Source organism: Poecilia formosa, unplaced genomic scaffold, assembly GCF_000485575.1.
Source record: "Poecilia formosa unplaced genomic scaffold, Poecilia_formosa-5.1.2 Scaffold9, whole genome shotgun sequence".
In the NCBI taxonomy this organism is placed as follows: domain Eukaryota; kingdom Metazoa; phylum Chordata; class Actinopteri; order Cyprinodontiformes; family Poeciliidae; genus Poecilia; species Poecilia formosa.
In genome coordinates, this window is record NW_006799948.1 from 2,491,329 (window position 1) to 2,508,935 (window position 17,607).

A 17,607-nucleotide genomic window follows, 5' to 3' on the forward strand; every position below is an offset into this window, starting at 1 on the left:
TTTTTTGTTAATGGAGACTGAGAATCCATTTTATTTTTGTTTTTGGTTGTTTTGTTTATTTAGTTTATCAGTTCCAGTGTTACGTGTTCTTTTGAAAATAGAATGTATCTATCTATGGCAGGAAATCGCATGCATTAGTCATTTCCACTAAATCAGTGTCAAAAGGTCTTGAAACAATATTATCGTCTCACAATAATTTTTTAGACAATTTAATCGCTCAGCAAAATTTATCGTGACAGGCCTATTTTGGGGTCTTTTTTTTTTGAGGGAGTTCATCTACAATGAGTTTTCTTGCAGCTACACATGTGGTGGCTGGATTGGAAGTTAAAACTACTTAACATCTCTCTCATTTGGCTCAGAGAAAAAACAAGTTGTTGCCACTCGTCCTTATGGGTAAATTGTGCAGGAAGAACCCTTGAAGGGAACGGTTATTATCCAATTAGCATGGTCTATGGACAACCAAAAAAACTAGAAACCGTGGTGAAAGTATGCTTTATTTTTATTTTTTTTTTACACCTGAGAAAAGTTTATGCTCACAAACAACACCTGTGGTCAACAGATTCCACTAGAGCGATCTGTTGTGTTGTGAACTCTAAAACCTTGCTCATTGCACATAGTTCCACAAAAAGATGTTTTTTGATTTTGATGTTTTAAATCTCTAACGTATGACAACACTTGAGCTTTACATGCGTCTCAAGCGTCGTTTTGATTCTGAATCCCTGTTCTTTGTCTTCTTCTCAGATCCAGTTTGCAGACCAGAAACAGGAGTTCAACAAGCGCCCGTCTAAGATCGGCCGGCGCTCTCTGTCCCGCTCCATCTCCCAGTCCTCCACCGACAGCTACAGCTCAGGTAAACAAACAGCCTGGCAGACACTCAGTCACCGCAACCCGCCGCTTATCGGACATCCCTGACTTTACAACACTTTTTCTGCTGATTCCACCTGGATGAATGGTTGACTAACCTTCCACCCCCATCCCCCTGGTCTCCTCATCAACCATCTCTGTCCTCGCTCTCACAGTCTAACCCTGTGGTTCTCATGAAACTGTGGGCTCTGTGTTAGCGGATTAGCTGCCGGTGGTCTCCAGAGCGCATGCAGGAATTTATTGGAATGGGAAACCAAAAAAAGTAAATAATAAAATCCTGTATCTTATGCTATAGCAGGAAGAGGCTACAGAGTTGAGCTTTAGATTGATTAGCTGTTGAAATATTAATTAGTGAAAGAGGAAATGACTTAGAAAATTGATGCACAAACAACTGCTTCAATATTAACTACTCAACCTACTTTCTGTAGTTTATAACTAACGGGACCAGCACCTTTGTGAACAATTACTCTGCCCTTTCTGGGAAAAACTGTTACTCTTACAGGTACTTAGAGTCAGATGGCACACTTTACAAAAACACTAATTTACCCGATTTCCTAGAACAATGACGGAGCGGAGAGGTCACAAAGTCTGAGGAATGGCTGACACCAGGACCCTGTTCTCATTCGTAATGCTCACTGCTCTTAACCTTTTGACCTCCCTCCATCATGGGCGTTTTCGTAAACATTTAAATGCTTTTCTGCGTAATCTGCTCGGACTTGTGCTTTTTGATACCCCACTGCGTGTCAGGAGTCAGAGCCTCCAATGAAGCCATTAACGTAATGAATTAATCTGCACCGTGGCGCTCCGCTTTGCCAAATGGACATTTGGACGCTGAGTCACACTTAGAGGAGGGGAAGTGATGGACGCCCCAGGATCAGAGGTGCTCTAAAAACAGTCTTTGCCGCTCTGCGCTTTTAGTGAGACAGTTTGTCGTGTTAGAGCGACAAGACCTTTGAGTGTTGAATTGGGATTTTATTTGCAGTGGTAGGGTGATGATGCACAGATTAAAACGGTTTGCAGAGATAAGAATCTGTGTATTCCTCCCCCTTGAGTCGATATAAAACCATGTTTTGCTGCAATTAGAGCTTCAGATTATTTTGAAGTTATATCTATTTAACATATAGGGGAAAAATTTTTTCATTGTCAGTTTTTCCATTGCAGAACTCTCAGGCTGCATGGAGTGCCTCTGAACATCCATTTTCAACCCACAGATTCTCAATTAAATTTAATCCAAATTTCATTAGGCCATTTTTCTACACAAACTTTACTTGAAAGCAGGTTTTCTCCAACCTGTGGCTCTTGCGGCCTTATTAAGAGTGACTCTTAATGACTGGCGTAGAAATAAAAAAGGACCAGCCAATATTGTTGAAATTTAGATTGAAAAAATTTTAAAATTCTGCATTTGTTCTCTTTTTTTTTTCCCCCACAATAATCACATTTTCACAAAAGTACCAGCAATATGTTCTTGGATCTGTTTTTCTTGTTGTTAAGTTGGAATCTGTTAATTTTAACTATCATTTTTCATCCTACAGATAAAAAAATCATCCTCTTTTTGTTAAATTTTATATTTATCTTGATTTTAAATTCTAAAAATATAAATAAAATGCCGGTTCATTAAAAATGACAACAAATTTCCTATAATAAGTATTTATCTAAAATTATAAATTGCCTCTTTTTCAAAAAGTTGTGACATTATTGGCAGTAAATGAGATTTATTAGGCCATCATTTTCTGTAGATCTAATGGGTAAGAGGAGATTGTTTTGTCATGTTGTCTGCCACACTATCAAATCACAGCAAATGTCTCTATACTTTAAAACATAAAAGCCAACAGAGTAACACTTGGTGTAATTATGATCCTGCACGAACGGCACAGAGTGAAAGTTTGCAGCCGCAGCGTGACGCCTGGCAGACGCGCTGTCTCTCTGTTGTTGCTCGGTAACGGGAGAAGCCATGTCAGACGGATTTATCGTCACTTCTACTGGGTGATCCAGAAAGCTTGGCCTGGTCAAGTTTGAATTACAGGGTATTAAGAAAAAAGACCTGTGCTGCGAAACCTTTCTGCAAAGCCAGGTTTAGCTTGCTGAAAATAAGCACGTTGTGTCCTTTTCCTCCACTGACGTTTTCACGTGCAATCGCTTGCAGCGGCGTCGTACACCGACAGCTCCGACGATGAGACCTCACCCCGGGACAAACAGCAGAAGAACTCCAAAGGCAACGGCGATTTCTGCATCAAAAACATCAAGCAGGCCGACTTCGGGCGCAGAGAGATCGAGATCGCAGAGCAAGGTAGGACCAACACACTCGGAAGGAGTTTGATCACATGGACGCGAAACAGCGCAGGGCTAAACACGCAGATAGCATCATTTAGCATCTGCAGCTCCTTCATCTGGACGACTGGATGGATTAGAGCTCAGCTAATGAGATTAAAGCTGGGAATTCCTTTTACCTTCCAGCTAATTCCAACTTCCGCTTTGTGTGTGTTTCCCCCTCCGCCAGAGATGCCAGCACTGATGGCGCTGAGGAAGCGAGCTCAGGGGGAGAAACCCCTCGCCGGTGCCAAGGTGGTGGGCTGCACGCACATCACCGCGCAGACCGCCGTGAGTGGCACGACAAAAATAAATGGCAACGTGTTGACATCTTCAGTCTGGCAAAAAAGCGAAACTCTGCAGCTTTGTTTTTTTTTCTCTTTCTCAGGTGCTGATGGAGACTCTGTCAGCTCTGGGCGCTCAGTGCAGGTGGGCAGCATGCAACATCTACTCCACCCAGAATGAAGTGGCTGCAGCTCTGGCAGAAGGAGGTGAGAACAGTTTGAAAGCCTTCAGTCTAAAATCTTTCTATCTCTTCTTTCTTGTCACATTTTTCTCAACTCTGCAATCTTCACTTCCTTCCACTCCGCAGGTTTCAGCGTGTTTGCCTGGAAGGGTGAGTCAGAGGACGACTTCTGGTGGTGCATCGACCGCTGCGTCAACGTGGAAGGCTGGCAACCCAACATGGTAGCAACTGTCTTTTTTTTTCCTTTTTTTTTTTTTTTTTTTTTTTTTTTTTTACATAGTTTTTGACGCATGTGCAACGCAATAAAAAAGGAATTTAATTATTTGTTTGTTCATCTTTAATTTATTTATGTTACTGTATAAAATGGCTCAAGTAGTCGAATGAAAAATCGGATGAATTTGCCAAATTTATTTCAATTTTATCCAATTTATCATTAGAGTAATCGATTACTAAAATAATTTAGTTGTAGACATAATCATATCAGACCATCTCCACCCAAACACAAAAGCCTTTATAATGTTTTTTTTTTTACCCGACATAATCATGTTACTATGTTTTGGTCTGTCACATAAAATGCATCTATGTGACCAAAAACACCATTTTCTTTCCTTTCTTTTAATTTATTCTTAACATCTTTTCATATTTTTCTTCCTAACGTCTTTATTTTGACTCAATTTTTCTCCCCAGATCCTGGATGACGGCGGAGACCTGACGCACTGGATTTATAAAAAGTACCCCAACATGTTCAAGAAGATCAAGGGCATCGTAGAGGAGAGCGTTACTGGCGTCCACAGGTAGGATAAGCAGCGTCCATATCTCCTCTTCTTTTCACATGATTCTTTTTCCTAATGCTAAATATTACAGACATGTTTTAGTTGAAAGATGATGAAACTGATTTTCTGTGCCTTTAAGGTTTAAAATATTTGTGAAAACCTGCACAGTAACAGAATAAGGCCCTATTTGCATCCACTGTCAAGTTTGGGAACATTGCCATCTAGTGGTGGAAAGTGGTACACATTTTTATCTGCACTCAGCTTGATACAAACGATTTAAAATAGAAAGTACATTTGAATCTCTTTATGTTTGGATTCTATTTTTAGTTGTGCCATCAAAAAGATCTAATAAGAAATTATGTGTAAGTTCAGGTTGTACCAATTGTCCAAGGCGGGGAAGCTGTGTGTTCCAGCCATGAACGTCAACGACTCTGTTACCAAGCAAAAGTTCGACAACCTTTACTGCTGCAGAGAATCCATCTTAGACGGGTATAAAACATGTTTTCTTTCCTTACAAATTGCTTCCAATGGTAGAGAAGCAGCAGCACTGAAACGTGTATCTGTGTCTCCAGCTTGAAGAGGACCACTGATGTGATGTTTGGAGGCAAACAGGTGGTGGTGTGTGGATACGGAGAGGTAAGGTTAACGGTTTTGTTTAAGTCGCATGTGTTCCTCCTGGTGTTCTGCTAAAAATGAGAAAACTCACGCTAAAACTTTAAATATGTATTCAGTGAAAAAGTTTGGATTTTCTCTGATCAACAAAGGTATGGAAATATAGGTCCAACACTGCTAATGTTTGGCACAGTGTCACTTTGCTTTCTGTCACCAATAACAGCAGGATGTTTGAGTACTTTTGAGGAAAAAGTTGATTTAAATTGCCAGCAAAGCTAATTTTTAAGAATGGTCCTGAAATGTTCAACAGGTGGCAGTCAGAGCTTTGGGAAAGCGGTTCAAACAAAATTAGCCATACCTGAAACACATTTTGATGTGTGTTTTGGTTTATAGAAATGTTGGAACGCCTAATTGTGTCCAACTTTTAACCATCTGACTCGAACTGTTGGTTCTGATTGAAAGGAAATTGAGAACAACCAAGCCAAGCCAACTCCACTCTGCCAGAAACTGGAAGCTACAGAAATGACTGACATAACCCAGACCTCAACTCTATTAAAAATTCACAGCCTGGTTGAATGAGAGAAAATACACAGTAATCAAACGTGCCCACCCAATACTTGTTAAAAATCCTTGGATTAGTTCTTTGTATCATTTTCTGAGGCGTCACTGTCTGTGTTATTATTACATCACAGTAGACTGCGACTGCACCGATCACAGCTCTAGCCCTGCTATTTGGGAATGCTGTGTGCATTTCTGCCCTGCGTTTCTCTGTAACACACTGCATGCACCCCTGTTAACTGTAAATGACCAGTTCTTCTATTTTCACCTCCCTCAGGTTGGAAAAGGTTGCTGCGCTGCCCTCAAAGCCATGGGCTCCATCGTCTACGTCACAGAGATCGACCCCATCTGCGCCTTGCAGGCCTGGTAAGCTTTAGTTTTTTTCTTTATTTTGGCTCATTTAGGTTGCAGGAAAGTCACTTTTCACTATTACTGCAGCTAACAATTATTTTAGTAATCGGATTATTCTAGCGATTAATCGATTAATCGGATTTTAAAAATTTGGCACTTTCTGCACATTTTCTGTTTAACGTCTTTGTCTTTTATACAATATTAGAAAAATGCAAACAAATATTTCAACTCCTTTTTAAAATGAGAAAATAAACATTGTATTGCCTAAAGTGCAATGGCAAAAGATGCATGTGCACCGAAAAGAAAAAATGCTTCTAACATCAACATGTGAAAAGCTCAGCCCTCTTTACTCAACTTATCAGTGTAGGGCTGATCTGTTGATTATTATTTATTTTTTTGGATTAACTGATTAATGATTACATAGCAAGAAGTGCTTAATTGTCTTACAGTATCTGAACCAGATGGAGCCAAAACTGTGCCGTTTGAATTCTGGGTAGAATATATTCACAGACACAGGTTTTTTTTTTAAATCTCAAATGCATAACTTGTATATTTCTTGTACAGTTTTGGTTTAGTTACTGCTCTGAGTATGTTCTTTCAGCAAATGGACATAATTGGAGGAACTATTAATCCATTCCTAAATTAGTTGGCAGCTATTTCAATTAACTGATTAATCCTGTTTATTAAGTAATTAATGATTAATCATGATTACTGATTAATCATTAGTGATTAATCATCTGTTTTTTTCTTAGCATGGATGGCTTCAGGCTGGTGAAACTCAACGAAGTCATCAGACAAGTGGACATCGTCATCACCTGCACAGGTTGGCAGCCGCTGATGTTGACATTCTGCTAATCTAGTCAGGGTGCAGAAGTTCACAGTTTTTGTTGCGTCTTGTTCAAGGTGACTAGACGGGTCACTGAGTCAGCGAAATCATCTGCAGTGGTCGCTAATAAAGCTCTGAACCTCGAGGGCGAGGGAGCCGGCGCTGACCTTTGGATTAGAGCAGAGAATTACTGGTCGCCACTTCATTACCAAATATCGCCCGTCAGGGTTGAAGCGGAGGCTCTGCAATCATAGCGAGTTGCACAGGAACAAGGCAGCCTTAAAAAAACAACTAAAAAACTAAACTTAAAAAAAACAACAAAAAAAACTTTTTCCCTGAATTAGGTGAAAATAGCGACGTTGACAACCCAGCTGTGTGGAAGATTAGTGTAAAAATCCAATTGTTTTTTTGTTTTTTTTGGTGAATATAGAGAACATTGAGAAAGTTTAGTTTCCTTTGAGGTCCATTTCCATAATAGCACACCAACAAAAAGAAGTGTATAATCATAAAGTAAAAGGGAAAATGATGAACCTCTACCACCTTTGAACATCAACAGGTTTTGGCCATTCTTCTTTGCTTAATTACTCAGTCTTTATCAGATTAGATGGAGAATTGAAGTCTTTTTTTTTTTCTTTTTTACAGATTTTCAATTAGATTTATTTTTGCGCTGTGACTGCTCTGTTCCAACATGTTCATACTGTAAGAAGTTTTTCTTCTTTATGGTTTTCAGCGTTTAGTCCAGTCCCTGCATCAACATGACCAGCTTCAAATCCCCACCCAATCACACTAAAATACATGTTTAGTTTCTAGTTGTGAAGGATAGAAATAAAGTTTGAGGGATGTAAATAAATTAGAAATCTTTGTAGGCTCAATAAACCGCCATTTGAACTTTGACCCTTGTTACTTTGTGTCTGTAGGTTTTCTAACTGTTAAAATATTTCACAAAGAATATTTTCTCATAGTTTTAATGCCAAAAGAAAATTCTTTAAACCCTCAGATCCTTTCAGCATGTTGAGCCAACTCTAACTGAACTCCATTTCCAGACCTAATTATCTTTGCTCACTTTCTAAGATAGGTAATTAAATTATAAATGACAGAGGCAGACTTGGTTGTCTTATGCTGACCTCATATGATATATATATATATATATATAATCATTTTTTTTAAAGTGTGCTCTTTTCCTGCTCCTTTTCTCAGATTGAATCACTCGTTCACCTCTTCTTCACTAGGTAACAAGAACGTTGTGGTGAGAGAGCACCTGGACCGCATGAAGAACGGCTGTATTGTCTGCAACATGGGGCACTCCAACACCGAAATCGATGTGGTGAGTTTGCAACTCTTAATGACGACGTCGGAAGCCTTTAACAATGCCTGCTTCTCTTACTGTTTATGTTGCAGTACTTTGTAAGAAATTTGGAAATGTGTTTTAGTTTTTGGGCTTTTAAGTCAATTAATTATTTGATCCATCCTAATAGCTGGGGAAAAGATCATCTTCCACATGTAGAGGCTAAAATGACCTTAAATTGTTTTTGTTCGGCAGGCCAGCCTGCGGACCCCTGAACTAACCTGGGAGAGGGTTCGCTCACAGGTGGACCACATCATCTGGCCCGATGCCAAGAGGATAGTCCTGCTGGCAGAGGTGCTTTACTCTCCGCCTAAAAACGTCCAAACAAATCCTATCGGTCTGACTTCTTGCTGTGAACTGCATTGCGGACTTAGCTGATTCATGTTAGTCGGAGAACGGTTAAAGATGCAGAAAACAGATCTGGTTGCATCCAGATGTATGAAGTTAGCGTAAAATATGTATCAGGGCACGTGTCGCCTGGATAAGAAGTGGCGTATTTGTGAGTGAATCATGAGCCATGACAGAATGAGAGCAGCTCAGCAGGGCCGGCCGAGCTGCCAGCTCCTTGGAGCCGACGAATCTGAACCCGTTTGATCTGAAACAGGTTGGAACCACATCAGTGAACCTGGAATTAAAAGCTTGTTTTGTTTCATATTTCTATTATGATTTGCAGGCGTTCCTCTAAGACGGGGGTGCCCAAAGTCGGTCCTCGACGGCCGGCATCCTGCATGTTTTAGTTCACTCCCTGGTTTAACACACCTGCATCAAATTATGGCTCCTTAGAAGGCCTAAGGAGAACATTGACTTGCTGAGAAGGTTGTTGCTATCACTAGGGAGAGAACTAAAACATGCAGGATGCCGGCCCTTGAGGACCGACTTTGGGCACCCCTGCTCTAAGACCTTTAAAAAAAAATAAAAATAAATTCTCTACTTCAACCTGTGTACTTGACTAATTCGTTTCAGTCACCATTATCACTCAAGGGACGTTAGGAAGTGTCACGGTACAGAACACTGTTATTTCTGCATTCCTGAGAAGTTGAGGGAACTGTGCCACAATAAAAAAAAACATTGAGCATCTCCATCTGACATCCCCTCTTCTGAAAATATTTGAATATATTTAACTGAAAATGCAACCAGAAATGAATCTAAGTGGGTGGGGGGGGAATTATCCGACACTAAGCTAGGTATGCATCGAAGCCAAACTATATTAACTAGCTTCTTTACTGTTGTTCAAACACAACATGCTTTAACATTAGGGTTGTTTTTCACAGGCTTGAACTAAAAATACATGAATCTTAACCTCCTTTTGGTAGCTTCCTATTGTGTTTTCTTTCCCTCTACTTCACTGCTGAGAGCAGCGCAGCACACAGTAGTTGCGCCAGCAGTGTCACCTTTTCAAAGTAGATTAAGTTTTAATGTTCCATGATGATTAATTTCATTTCAAACTCTGATTATGGTTAGTTTAAGTGAACAAATACAGACCATATATGTAGGTAAACATCCCGTGTGCTTTAATTGTTTTAGCAAATGTTTAAACATCTTCATTCTGAAGGTGTGGCAGCTTTTATTTTGCCTCAGCAGTGCACTGTAATCAGTTACATGTAGAGGAAACCCTGATATGTAAAAATTAGGTTTTTACTCAGTTTGGTCTTGGTAAAAGCTTGAGCAACACCAAGCCAGCAGAAGTGTGTTTCTAACGGTTTTTTTTTTTTTCTTCTTTTTTTGTGTGTGTGTGTGTTTTTAATTTTCTCTCCAGGGCCGTCTGCTGAACCTGAGCTGCTCCACTGTGCCCACGTTTGTGCTCTCCATCACTGCCACAACCCAGGTACATTTCTGTTGTTTTAACTGATTTTCTTTCTTTCTCTCTTTCTTTTTTTTTTCTACATTTACAGCTCTCTTTTTTCCGTGACAAACTGAGAAGTCTGCTCAAACATGTTTATGTGATTTGTTTCCCTGCAGGCTCTGGCCCTGATAGAGCTCTACAACGCCCCCGAGGGAAGGTACAAGCAGGATGTTTATCTGCTGCCCAAGAAAATGGGTAAAAATGTCTTCAGTTTGATGTTATTAAAGACGGATCATGCATGCTGATAGAGAAGCCTGGTAAAGAAAGGCAGATGTAGGTCGCTCTGTCAATGAATGTAAAAGGGCTTGTATAAGAAAAGGAAGACAGTAGTTACCCTGGATTTCCTTTTTCAAATTATAATTTTTCAGGTCAGAGATCCTGGAAAATGCCAAGACATTTACTCTCTCTCCGTTTTTCTTTTTTTTCCCCTGCTGCCCAGATGAGTATGTGGCCAGCCTACATCTCCCGACGTTTGATGCGCATCTCACAGAGTTGACTGATGAGCAGGCCAAGTACCTGGGCTTGAACAAGAACGGGCCCTTTAAGCCAAACTACTATAGGTAAACTGCTCCAAAATGGCCGCTTCCACTCCACATCAGCTGCAGCTTTTATTGCATAAAATACATGAAAGTTTGTGGTTTTTAGCCGGACAGAAGTTACTGAATTTGCTTCCTTCTGTTCATTTTCTGATTTGAGCTTTCTATTGTTTTCTTGTGTTTTGTTTTTTTTCCTCCAGGTATTAAACCATTGAGTTGAATGAGGAGATATCAGTTCTCCATGAATCGCACGGACTCAGAGGGAGAAGAGGAGGGGGATAGAAGGATAGACGGCATAGTCAAAACACCTGCTTTACAAATGGAGCAAAGGAGGGGCCCTAACTTTTCCTGTTTCCTGCTTTAGTTTATTCCCACCCACCCACAGTAATAATCGTATTAATAAAAAAATAAAAAAAATCACTCCTCTCTGGAGCCACTCTCGCCTCTCGCTCCTCGTCGAACAAGAGTCGTTTTACTTTCTCCGCCATCTCTCTTTAGATGCGTCGAGTTGTACGTTAGTCCTCTTTCCTCCCTCCACGGCGCCAGAGTTTTGATTCTTTGTCTCCTTAAAAAGATGAAACACAGACTCTGTAAGCAAAATTTTGATTGCTTTTCTTTCTTTACTTTTTTTTTTTTTTTTTTTTTTTAAATAGGTGTGCAACTGAAGATTTAGTCATGGACAATTCTTCCCTTTTTTTTGCTGTTTACTTTTTCCCTCCCTCATCGTCTTTCGTTTTCTACCTTTTGATTTTCAAAAAACAAAACAAAAATAGGGCGGGTTGCAGATCTTGTGTGAGGGCCTCAGGGGTCCAATCATATCTTGTATTTTAATGCTTTTTTTCATTTGTATAAACATGACTGGATGTCGACTTGCTCTCCTCACCCGTCTCTTAAACCCACAGTGGAACCATCTCATTGACTGCTCTTTTGGTCTCCAGCTGCTCACAACACACCAGTGTTGAAGTCACAACAAGTATTTAATCATTTTCCTTTTTCTTTTTTTTCTTCTTTTTCCTTTTCTTTAACAAGAATGACTATACTGTAGTAGAAGCATGGCAGATTGTCAAATCATTACAAAGGTATACTGTATATTTAGATATTTATATAAAATTTAAGATTTTTCTATCTTTCCTTCTAATATTTCATTTTTGACCGAATCGTCGTGTCGCACAGAGAAGCAACTAAATGTTCTAATCATCTGTAATAAATGTACTCAAACCCACATTCTGAATACTGTGACAGAGTATTTACATAGCATGAAGCAGTTTGTTGCAGGTACTCCATAAAAAGTATGGCGCTNTTTGTAAGAAATTTGGAAATGTGTTTTAGTTTTTGGGCTTTTAAGTCAATTAATTATTTGATCCATCCTAATAGCTGGGGAAAAGATCATCTTCCACATGTAGAGGCTAAAATGACCTTAAATTGTTTTTGTTCGGCAGGCCAGCCTGCGGACCCCTGAACTAACCTGGGAGAGGGTTCGCTCACAGGTGGACCACATCATCTGGCCCGATGCCAAGAGGATAGTCCTGCTGGCAGAGGTGCCTAAAAACGTCCAAACAAATCCTATCGGTCTGACTTCTTGCTGTGAACTGCATTGCGGACTTGGCTGATTCATGTTAGTCGGAGAACGGTTAAAGATGCAGAAAACAGATCTGGTTGCATCCAGATGTATGAAGTTAGCGTAAAATATGTATCAGGGCACGTGTCGCCTGGATAAGAAGTGGCGTATTTGTGAGTGAATCATGAGCCATGACAGAATGAGAGCAGCTCAGCAGGGCCGGCCGAGCTGCCAGCTCCTTGGAGCCGACGAATCTGAACCCGTTTGATCTGAAACAGGTTGGAACCACATCAGTGAACCTGGAATTAAAAGCTTGTTTTGTTTCATATTTCTATTATGATTTGCAGGCGTTCCTCTAAGACGGGGGTGCCCAAAGTCGGTCCTCGACGGCCGGCATCCTGCATGTTTTAGTTCACTCCCTGGTTTAACACACCTGCATCAAATTATGGCTCCTTAGAAGGCCTAAGGAGAACATTGACTTGCTGAGAAGGTTGTTGCTATCACTAGGGAGAGAACTAAAACATGCAGGATGCCGGCCCTTGAGGACCGACTTTGGGCACCCCTGCTCTAAGACCTTTAAAAAAAAATAAAAATAAATTCTCTACTTCAACCTGTGTACTTGACTAATTCGTTTCAGTCACCATTATCACTCAAGGGACGTTAGGAAGTGTCACGGTACAGAACACTGTTATTTCTGCATTCCTGAGAAGTTGAGGGAACTGTGCCACAATAAAAAAAAACATTGAGCATCTCCATCTGACATCCCCTCTTCTGAAAATATTTGAATATATTTAACTGAAAATGCAACCAGAAATGAATCTAAGTGGGTGGGGGGGGAATTATCCGACACTAAGCTAGGTATGCATCGAAGCCAAACTATATTAACTAGCTTCTTTACTGTTGTTCAAACACAACATGCTTTAACATTAGGGTTGTTTTTCACAGGCTTGAACTAAAAATACATGAATCTTAACCTCCTTTTGGTAGCTTCCTATTGTGTTTTCTTTCCCTCTACTTCACTGCTGAGAGCAGCGCAGCACACAGTAGTTGCGCCAGCAGTGTCACCTTTTCAAAGTAGATTAAGTTTTAATGTTCCATGATGATTAATTTCATTTCAAACTCTGATTATGGTTAGTTTAAGTGAACAAATACAGACCATATATGTAGGTAAACATCCCGTGTGCTTTAATTGTTTTAGCAAATGTTTAAACATCTTCATTCTGAAGGTGTGGCAGCTTTTATTTTGCCTCAGCAGTGCACTGTAATCAGTTACATGTAGAGGAAACCCTGATATGTAAAAATTAGGTTTTTACTCAGTTTGGTCTTGGTAAAAGCTTGAGCAACACCAAGCCAGCAGAAGTGTGTTTCTAACGGTTTTTTTTTTTTTCTTCTTTTTTTGTGTGTGTGTGTGTTTTTAATTTTCTCTCCAGGGCCGTCTGCTGAACCTGAGCTGCTCCACTGTGCCCACGTTTGTGCTCTCCATCACTGCCACAACCCAGGTACATTTCTGTTGTTTTAACTGATTTTCTTTCTTTCTCTCTTTCTTTTTTTTTTCTACATTTACAGCTCTCTTTTTTCCGTGACAAACTGAGAAGTCTGCTCAAACATGTTTATGTGATTTGTTTCCCTGCAGGCTCTGGCCCTGATAGAGCTCTACAACGCCCCCGAGGGACGGTACAAGCAGGATGTTTATCTGCTGCCCAAGAAAATGGGTAAAAATGTCTTCAGTTTAATGTTATTAAAGACGGATCATGCATGCTGATAGAGAAGCCTGGTAAAGAAAGGCAGATGTAGGTCGCTCTGTCAATGAATGTAAAAGGGCTTGTATAAGAAAAGGAAGACAGTAGTTACCCTGGATTTCCTTTTTCAAATTATAATTTTTCAGGTCAGAGATCCTGGAAAATGCCAAGACATTTACTCTCTCTCCGTTTTTCTTTTTTTTCCCCTGCTGCCCAGATGAGTATGTGGCCAGCCTACATCTCCCGACGTTTGATGCGCATCTCACAGAGTTGACTGATGAGCAGGCCAAGTACCTGGGCTTGAACAAGAACGGGCCCTTTAAGCCAAACTACTATAGGTAAACTGCTCCAAAATGGCCGCTTCCACTCCACATCAGCTGCAGCTTTTATTGCATAAAATACATGAAAGTTTGTGGTTTTTAGCCGGACAGAAGTTACTGAATTTGCTTCCTTCTGTTCATTTTCTGATTTGAGCTTTCTATTGTTTTCTTGTGTTTTGTTTTTTTTCCTCCAGGTATTAAACCATTGAGTTGAATGAGGAGATATCAGTTCTCCATGAATCGCACGGACTCAGAGGGAGAAGAGGAGGGGGATAGAAGGATAGATGGCATAGTCAAAACACCTGCTTTACAAATGGAGCAAAGGAGGGGCCCTAACTTTTCCTGTTTCCTGCTTTAGTTTATTCCCACCCACCCACAGTAATAATCGTATTAATAAAAAAATAAAAAAAATCACTCCTCTCTGGAGCCACTCTCGCCTCTCGCTCCTCGTCGAACAAGAGTCGTTTTACTTTCTCCGCCATCTCTCTTTAGATGCGTCGAGTTGTACGTTAGTCCTCTTTCCTCCCTCCACGGCGCCAGAGTTTTGATTCTTTGTCTCCTTAAAAAGATGAAACACAGACTCTGTAAGCAAAATTTTGATTGCTTTTCTTTCTTTACTTTTTTTTTTTTTTTTTTTTTTTAAATAGGTGTGCAACTGAAGATTTAGTCATGGACAATTCTTCCCTTTTTTTTGCTGTTTACTTTTTCCCTCCCTCATCGTCTTTCGTTTTCTACCTTTTGATTTTCAAAAAACAAAACAAAAATAGGGCGGGTTGCAGATCTTGTGTGAGGGCCTCAGGGGTCCAATCATATCTTGTATTTTAATGCTTTTTTTCCTTTTTTCGTTTGTATAAACATGACTGGATGTCGACTTGCTCTCCTCACCCGTCTCTTAAACCCACAGTGGAACCATCTCATTGGCTGCTCTTTTGGTCTCCAGCTGCTCACAACACACCAGTGTTGAAGTCACAACAAGTATTTAATCATTTTCCTTTTTCTTTTTTTTCTTCTTTTTCCTTTTCTTTAACAAGAATGACTATACTGTAGTAGAAGCATGGCAGATTGTCAAATCATTACAAAGGTATACTGTATATTTAGATATTTATATAGAATTTAAGATTTTTCTATCTTTCCTTCTAATATTTCATTTTTGACCGAATCGTCGTGTCGCACAGAGAAGCAACTAAATGTTCTAATCATCTGTAATAAATGTACTCAAACCCTCATTCTGAATACTGTGACAGAGTATTTACATAGCATGAAGCAGTTTGTTGCAGGTACTCCATAAAAAGTATGGCGCTAATTTTTAATTTTAATTTTTTTTTCTTGTACTTGTCATACAACAACATCAACAGGTTAAGGGTACTGAAATTTGTCAATTACTCGCCAACATTCTGACTGATGATTGTTTTTATCCTAATCACAGAAGCACATTCTTCTTCATGTTTGGAGATCAGATTTTGCGATGACTTTCCATCCACTATTGAAGTTTTTTTTTTTCTTTTATAATTGTGTTATAAGATGCAATCACTATTAACCTCTCATCTGCACAATCTTCAATGCTTAACCAGATGGAAACACAAACCAGTGTCGCTATACTATATATAAAACAAATCCATCATGCTTCCCCTCCAGATTTTTTGACACCCCAAGTAAAGCTACAACCTAAAGCCTTAAATTAATCTTTAATTTCTTTTTTTTTTTTCATTGTCCCTTGATCAGTGTTTAAATACCTTTTTTAAATCGGAAAATACGACTTCCTGTTCCTCTGCTGTTTAACGATGATAAAGCACAGATGACCATTTCCAGTTTCCTGTGAACATTTCCAGATCTTCTTCCATGACACAATAGATTGAAGCTAGAAATGCATTTGTACTTCCTGTTGTCTTCTGTAATTCCTACTCTTTTGCAGCCTAAATTAAGAGCAGACATCTTTCTTTCTAAGGAGCTTCTTGCATTTTTTTTTTTTTTTTTCGTCTCCCAACTTCATTTGAAACACTTGCACTGAAACTAATCTTTCTGTAACAACTTCAACACCAAAGACTGTTGTCAACTTGTAATAACAGCATGTTGCATTCGTTGGTCAGGTTAATGATTGGATTTTTGAGTTTCTGGCCACCAAAGTTGAATCCAGTCGTTCTGAAAATTTGTTGGATTCTGATCAACAGCCAGTTTGTCTGCATCTCAAGTGAACATCAGTGCATTTAGTAAGCTAGAAGCAGAGGCGATGTCAAACTGTGCGAGTTAAAGCAAAGTAGCTTCAAAAAGCACTACATTCTTAGAGTTTTTAAACGCATATTTTTGGAATTAAATCAGTGAATTAAAATGAATAATTTTGTCTCCATGTGTATGAAAGATTGCATTCCCTTACCTTTAGTCTAAAATTTCACAAATCCACTATAATGGCAGAAATTGATTGTTTGAAAGGATAAAACAGAAATGGTACCACATTTGATTTAGCCTTCCCATTATCCACTTTAAGTCTCTGTTGCGCTCACAGCCTGAATATATTTAGACCCGTCTCCTCTTCAGGAACTCTTTACACCCCACACATTGAAAACGCCTAACTTCCAACGTCCCTCCTTCAGTAACGACTTCTGCACCGAAGGGTGTTGCTGTTACCACAACTTGCACTCAACATGGTGTACGATATGCAAACGCCGTGAGGTCAGCACGTCTTTACCTTAGGCTTTTTGTTTGCGTCTTTACCCGGGGTGTCAATACTTTGTATAGAACCACAATCAGCCGATGTTTATCCCGATCAGAAAGCATTTCATACTGTGATGCGCACTTCAAGATTATTTTTCCAACTCAGTGTTTGAACGAGGTTTGTTTTGTTTTTTTATTTTTATAATTCTTCACCCGTCTACAATTTATATCATTGATATCAAAAAGAGTTGAATAGTGGCCCAAAAGAAGTGTGTAATATGAAAATCTGTGATGCCACCTTAAAGCAAAACTCCTCCATTCTGTGTCGCAGTCGGTGTCTGTGCGTCCTTGTCTCCTTGTGCAGTTGAATCTCCACACAGGATTGTGTGACCCATTGTCTTAAGGCCTATTTCCCCCCACAAGCCCCCTTTAATTCTGTGAATGTGTGCTTATGAATGACGTGTGTGTGCGTGTGTGTGTGTGTGTTTGTCCATATCTTTTATGTTTTTATTTCTGTCTCGCAGGCCGTAGTTACTTTTTAACAGCTGCCTCAGGATCCTGACCTGTGGGTTAAGGGAGGAGAACTGTTTTAATATACGGTTAACTGGACGAGGGAAGACACCAGCATTGTTTATGTATATACAAACTATATACAGATCTGACAAAAAATGTAGGTGTATAGTAAGGTGTAAAGAAGTCTCCTGTATTTATTGATGTAAATCCTCATACAGTACAAACTGGCTAAATTCTCAGTCATGCTTTAAGTTGTTGAAAACAAAAACAAAGTAAAAAATCTGAAGTGATCATGTTAGAAGATGAGCAATAATCTGTAATATTAATGAATAAAACTGTAAAAAGTG

General features: G+C 39.6%; 2 protein-coding genes across 3 annotated transcripts in view; both read left to right on the top strand.

Annotated features, from left to right (window-relative positions):
- Positions 1 to 11,704, top strand: part of ahcyl2b (adenosylhomocysteinase like 2b) — a 33,869-nt gene extending 22,165 nt beyond the window's left edge. Inside the window, exons 2-17 of one of the 2 annotated variants that reach the window (XM_007578377.2) lie at positions 742 to 850; positions 3,008 to 3,151; positions 3,362 to 3,462; positions 3,560 to 3,662; positions 3,764 to 3,858; positions 4,325 to 4,431; positions 4,783 to 4,899; positions 4,983 to 5,046; positions 5,858 to 5,946; positions 6,684 to 6,754; positions 7,987 to 8,081; positions 8,298 to 8,396; positions 9,859 to 9,927; positions 10,062 to 10,140; positions 10,385 to 10,505; positions 10,682 to 11,704. In XM_007578377.2, the coding sequence (XP_007578439.1) occupies positions 742 to 850; positions 3,008 to 3,151; positions 3,362 to 3,462; positions 3,560 to 3,662; positions 3,764 to 3,858; positions 4,325 to 4,431; positions 4,783 to 4,899; positions 4,983 to 5,046; positions 5,858 to 5,946; positions 6,684 to 6,754; positions 7,987 to 8,081; positions 8,298 to 8,396; positions 9,859 to 9,927; positions 10,062 to 10,140; positions 10,385 to 10,505; positions 10,682 to 10,688 (1,470 nt within the window). In that variant the 3' untranslated portion in view covers positions 10,689 to 11,704. Of the gene's footprint in view, positions 1 to 741; positions 851 to 3,007; positions 3,152 to 3,361; positions 3,463 to 3,559; positions 3,663 to 3,763; positions 3,859 to 4,324; positions 4,432 to 4,782; positions 4,900 to 4,982; positions 5,047 to 5,857; positions 5,947 to 6,683; positions 6,755 to 7,986; positions 8,082 to 8,297; positions 8,397 to 9,858; positions 9,928 to 10,061; positions 10,141 to 10,384; positions 10,510 to 10,681 lie in introns of those variants that run through there. The other variant, XM_007578388.2, reaches the window with a different exon arrangement.
- Positions 11,705 to 11,905: 201 nt separating this feature from the next.
- LOC103129480 (putative adenosylhomocysteinase 3) lies at positions 11,906 to 17,607 on the top strand (the record flags this gene model as incomplete). Its single annotated transcript, XM_016663973.1, has 5 exons — positions 11,906 to 12,019; positions 13,470 to 13,538; positions 13,673 to 13,751; positions 13,996 to 14,116; positions 14,293 to 17,607. Coding segments are annotated over 5 exons (390 nt in total), but the record flags the coding sequence as incomplete, so codon positions are not given.